This window comes from Chrysochloris asiatica, unplaced genomic scaffold (assembly GCF_000296735.1).
Source record: "Chrysochloris asiatica unplaced genomic scaffold, ChrAsi1.0 scaffold00003, whole genome shotgun sequence".
Taxonomy (NCBI): Eukaryota; Metazoa; Chordata; class Mammalia; order Afrosoricida; family Chrysochloridae; genus Chrysochloris; species Chrysochloris asiatica.
Genome location: NW_006408521.1, coordinates 6,507,372 through 6,512,133, shown reverse-complemented (window position 1 = coordinate 6,512,133; position 4,762 = coordinate 6,507,372). Strand labels below are relative to the sequence as shown.

General features: G+C 36.0%; 1 protein-coding gene across 3 annotated transcripts in view; it reads right to left on the bottom strand.

The window, feature by feature from the left end:
* PCDH15 (protocadherin-related 15) overlaps window positions 1-4,762 on the bottom strand; it is a 1,066,306-nt gene that overhangs the window by 366,897 nt on the left and 694,647 nt on the right. For all 3 annotated transcript variants that reach the window (XM_006831105.1, XM_006831106.1, XM_006831104.1), the window contains one exon: window positions 3,270-3,349. In XM_006831105.1, the coding sequence (XP_006831168.1) occupies window positions 3,270-3,349 (80 nt within the window). The remainder of the gene's footprint in view (window positions 1-3,269; window positions 3,350-4,762) is intronic.

Genomic DNA, 4,762 nt, shown 5'->3' with positions numbered 1-4,762 from the left:
GGATTATTTGCTTAGCAAACAGCATAAAGAAACTTAGTCTGGTAGTATTTAATACCTATTTCAATGAGTAACAATTTTCCCAAATTACATTGCTTCATACAAAAATTACTGAAACATTATGACAGCTGAAGAGAAATTATTTCACATGCTTCTATATAGACAATGCTTTTAAACATTTTGAAATAAGTTCTATTAGTTATGGGTTAATACCATTGTGTGTTCTGCTGCTAAAGTAAGTCTCTTGACAAAATAATTAACTATCTGAAATTTTGTCAAATTTATCATGTTCCTTTTAGGCAGCTATTCAGGGTCTTACAATGATATTTAAAGATGAGAGTAATGTACTTTAAAATGCTCAGGATTGAAAAATTGTGGGCCAATAACAAAGAACAGAAAGGGGAGATATCAGTAGCCTCTTCAGGGAAAATATGATAATAACATAATTGCAGTGGTGGAATGGAGTTTGACTTGAGGATATATTTTGAAAATACAGATAATTGGTTGTTGTTTGTTGTTATATTGGTCACAAATTATTTAATTTTCCAAGTATTTATAAAGTTCAAACTAACATGAAAAAGATAATCAAGTTATAAACTCGGTGTCAAGTATGGGTTAGTCACAACAGAAAGAAATTAAAATGTTTGTGAAGATAAAATGTTTTTCCAAATACAATTCTCACAAGGGACAGAAACAATGATTTGAGGTTATCTCATTTAGCCCTTTGCATTTAAATCTGCTTTGAAGGCATCATACTAGAATGATGACAAATGTAAAAATTTTAGAGATGGTAATTCTTCAGCCTCCCTTAATACATAAGCAAATGACTGAACCATCATACTTTAAAGGAATGTCTCATAACATTAAAAAAACTTATATATGGAATGTTTGCCAAATAAATACTTGAATAGTGATCGACAGAGACACTATGGAATGTCCGTGAAGCAATGCACTATTTTGCCAAAACATACAAATCTGGCGTTTTGATGTTGTTCTTGTTTAGTGCCATAAACTCTTAGCGACCCTGTATACTGTTCTGAGGAGCAGCTGGTGAGTTTGAACTGCTAACCTTGCAGTTCAAACTGACTTTGCAGTCCAGTGCATTGACCCACAGTGCCACACCAGGACTCAGGCCTTTTGATGTATGCTGCTAAATAGTTGTTATAACCAATGGCTGTGATTTTTTAAAGAACTAAGATCATTCCTTTAATGGGAGTTTTCGTTCTAGGCGATGAGAGAGAAATGAATGGTATTATAATGACTAGGATTTGTTGGTATATTTTGATGACATGCTTTTATATTTTAAGGAGCTCTGGTAGCGTAGTGTTTACTAACTAGGCTGCTAATCTCATGGTCAGCAGTTCGAAACTACCAGCTGTTTCACGGGAGAAAGGTGAGGCTTTCTGTTCCTGTAAAGATTTACAGCCTTGGAAACCCTGTCTTTTTGTGTTCTTTTTAAGTGTGGTATAAACTGGAGTTCTGGTGCGGCACTGTGGGCTAATGTGCTGGAATGCAAAATTATTTGGACCACAAAGTCAGTGGTTCAAGCTCACCAACTGCTCCTTAGAAACACTATACAGGGTGGCCATGGATCGGAACTGACTCAATGACACTTAACAACAACAACAGTAGGGTGGATTTGACTTCATTCTTCTAAATGTGGATATCCAGACATCCCATCATCATTTACTCATTGAATAGTAATTGAATTTGACTTCTTTCTCAAAAATCATAAATGTTAGGTTTTTTTTCTGGACAAGGGAGCTGTGGTAGCATAGTGGTTACAAATCAGGCTGAGAACCTTAAGGTCAGTGGTTTGAAACTACCAGCTGCTCTGTGGGAGAAAGATGAGGTTTTCTACTCCTGTAAAGATTTACACCCTTGGAAACCCTGTACAGGGTCGCTATGGGTCGGAACCGACTCGACGGCACTTAACAACAACAACAAAAATTTTATTTTAATGATAAATTTGTCTAGCCATGTCAGTATCATAATCTTGATCACTGTACTGTTAAATGTCCCTTTAAAAATGTGTAATTTAAATTATTGTAGTTGGTAGTCAATTCATGATTTTTATGTCCCCATGAGAGGAAACTCCAAAGTAATTTAAAATTTCCATTTTTAATATAGTTTTACTCATCTGTGACACCTAAAAGTTTAGGAAATAATTTTCTTGACTGGGGTTTTCCAGACGTCAAACAATGTCTGTGAAGTGTTATTTAATGTAAAAATCCATGTTGCTACGCTATGAGTCGGAACTGACTTGACAGCACTTAACAATAACAAGTTCAAAAGTTTGGCAGTTCAAATCCACCAGCTGCTCTTCAGAAATCCTATATGAGGTCTCTATGACTCAGAATCAACTTGATGATACTGAAAAGCAACAGTAACAAGTCCTTAAGCCTCCCCATGGCTCTCTAATTTGCCACTGTTTGCCACTTATCTCTAAATATGTAACAATGGACTAGCTTATTTGTCAATGTTTCCACTTTACAATTACTGGTCAAATTTACATTTCTATTCTTTCAACTGAGTTGAGAACAACCTCTCATGACAACACAGAAAATATCTGAGGGACAACAAGTACAGCGCTTCAGTAACCAGCTACATTTGACAGAAGAACGGTTACTTTTCCCTAACAAAAGAGCATCAAATTATCTCTCTGGAAGCTGCAGTGATTTCACTTAATCCCTGCTCCACATTTTTTCAAGAGTGACGATTCACATTGTCTATAATATACTCAGAGATTTAAATAGAATGACACAGATCTGAACCTCAAATTGTTTTAGAATGGATTTATTTTAGCTGTTTTAGAAACTACATACATTTATCAGAAATTTGAGGTTGCATTTTGGTGACACCTTAAATGTATTTGTAATACAGCCTGCCTTACAAAATTTATTTTCAATGAACTATTTAGTGCCAAGGTAGTCTATATAGAAACGCCCTTGTCATTTTAAGTACCTGACAAAGTTAAAGAGATCTAATTAATCCCAGGTTACACCTGAAACTGAAATGTTTGCACCTCAGTGGATTTTACCTAGTAAAAATGTTTAAAATAAATAAATGGTCTTCTGGGTAAGATTTCTTGCTTCTGAACTATCCTCCCAGCTCTCATTAACATTCAAAGTAAAATAAGAAACAAACTACTACAAAGTACAAACAGCTGAAAGCTTCTGATTAGGAGACCGTTCTCTTGTGATTCGGTACACTGGTTAACATTTTAAAAGGCAAAAAAATATGTATCAATTTAGGAGTCATTTTTAACTTACGTTTCTGAAAGATTAAAAACTCGCTGAGGATCTCCATTTTCAATGGCATATGTTATTGGGTCTCCCTCTCGATCAGTTGCCTTAAGAGGAAAGAAAAAACAAAGTATAATTCAATTGTAGTAAATTGTAGTAGTACGACTCCCTTCACTACTGAGTAATATAGAAGCTTGAAACTAACAGCATAGACCATCCCCAATGCTCTCAAAATGATGAGATATTAAAATAAAGAGTTTCATGTTTGATCCCTGCTTTTCTGTCATTTTATGTCATCTAAAAGTAGTAACACGATTAAAAGCACCTTCTGAGTATATACAATATCTTACCCGTTGGGGGCAATAAAAGACTGATCTTCCTAGAATCAATTTACTTAATTCGATATGAGTTAATCTCTACAATTTAAACTAATGGATGATATATGATGGCACTGTAACATAAGCACTTAACCATAAGGCCAGTTTGAAGCACATGGTTGGCAGTTCAAATTCACCAGCTGCTCCTTGGAAACCCTATAAGGTAGTTATGAGTCGGAACAGACTCAATGGCGCTCAACAACAACAACAATGTATCAGAAATGTGAGAGGAATGTGCCTGCGCATGACCCCATGGATAGGAAAAATACTCAAGAAAAGTCTACACAAATTTTATTTGCAGATTATTAGCCTGGCCTGTCTTGCTGACCAATAGCAACTGCCTCAGAGTTGGCAGAAATGCAGAGAATGGGATGAGGTTCTTAGAGTGACTGGAAAGTAAGCCACCTAGCCATAAAAGCCTAAATGTGAAACTGTGTGGTCAGACCAGCAGGGAGGGACTGTTTTTCTTGGAAGATTAGACAGCTTTGACATGGTTACATATTGTGGAATTACACGCAACTGATCGTTGATCATGGAACATCTCTATTAGCTTCCTTAAAAGATTGATGAAAGGCTAAAGCCTCTCCTCCTGTATTACACAAAACCCAGGCTCCAGAAACAACTGAATAAAGCATAGCTAATGTTGACTATGTGCCAAGTTCTGGGAAAGAAGCTTTGCAGGACTATTCCATCTGTACCTCATGAAACTGTTTCCTCCATAAAACACTGCCTTCACATGGTTTCAGTGAAACCATGTTCTTTCACTTTCAGTCTCATCCTAATGACAGCTTCTTGAGTTCCTTTGCTGATCTCTCCTCATTTGCAAGAAGTTTATATTGTAATTGCTGAGAGTCTACCCTTGTACCTCACTCACTTACTCATCTTACCCAACCTTATAGTTTAAAATAATATCTAGATGTCAAATTGGGAAATCCATTGTACAAGACCTCTTTAAAGTTTTCAAGAGTAAAGACATCAGTTTGAGGACTAAGGTGTGCCTGACCCAAACCACAGTATTTTCAATAACCTCATATGCACGAGAAAGTTGGACAGTACATAAGGAAGATTCTAGAAGAATTGATGCAGTAGAGTTATGGTGTTAGAGGAGAATATTAAAAGTACCATGGACTATCAGAAAAAAAA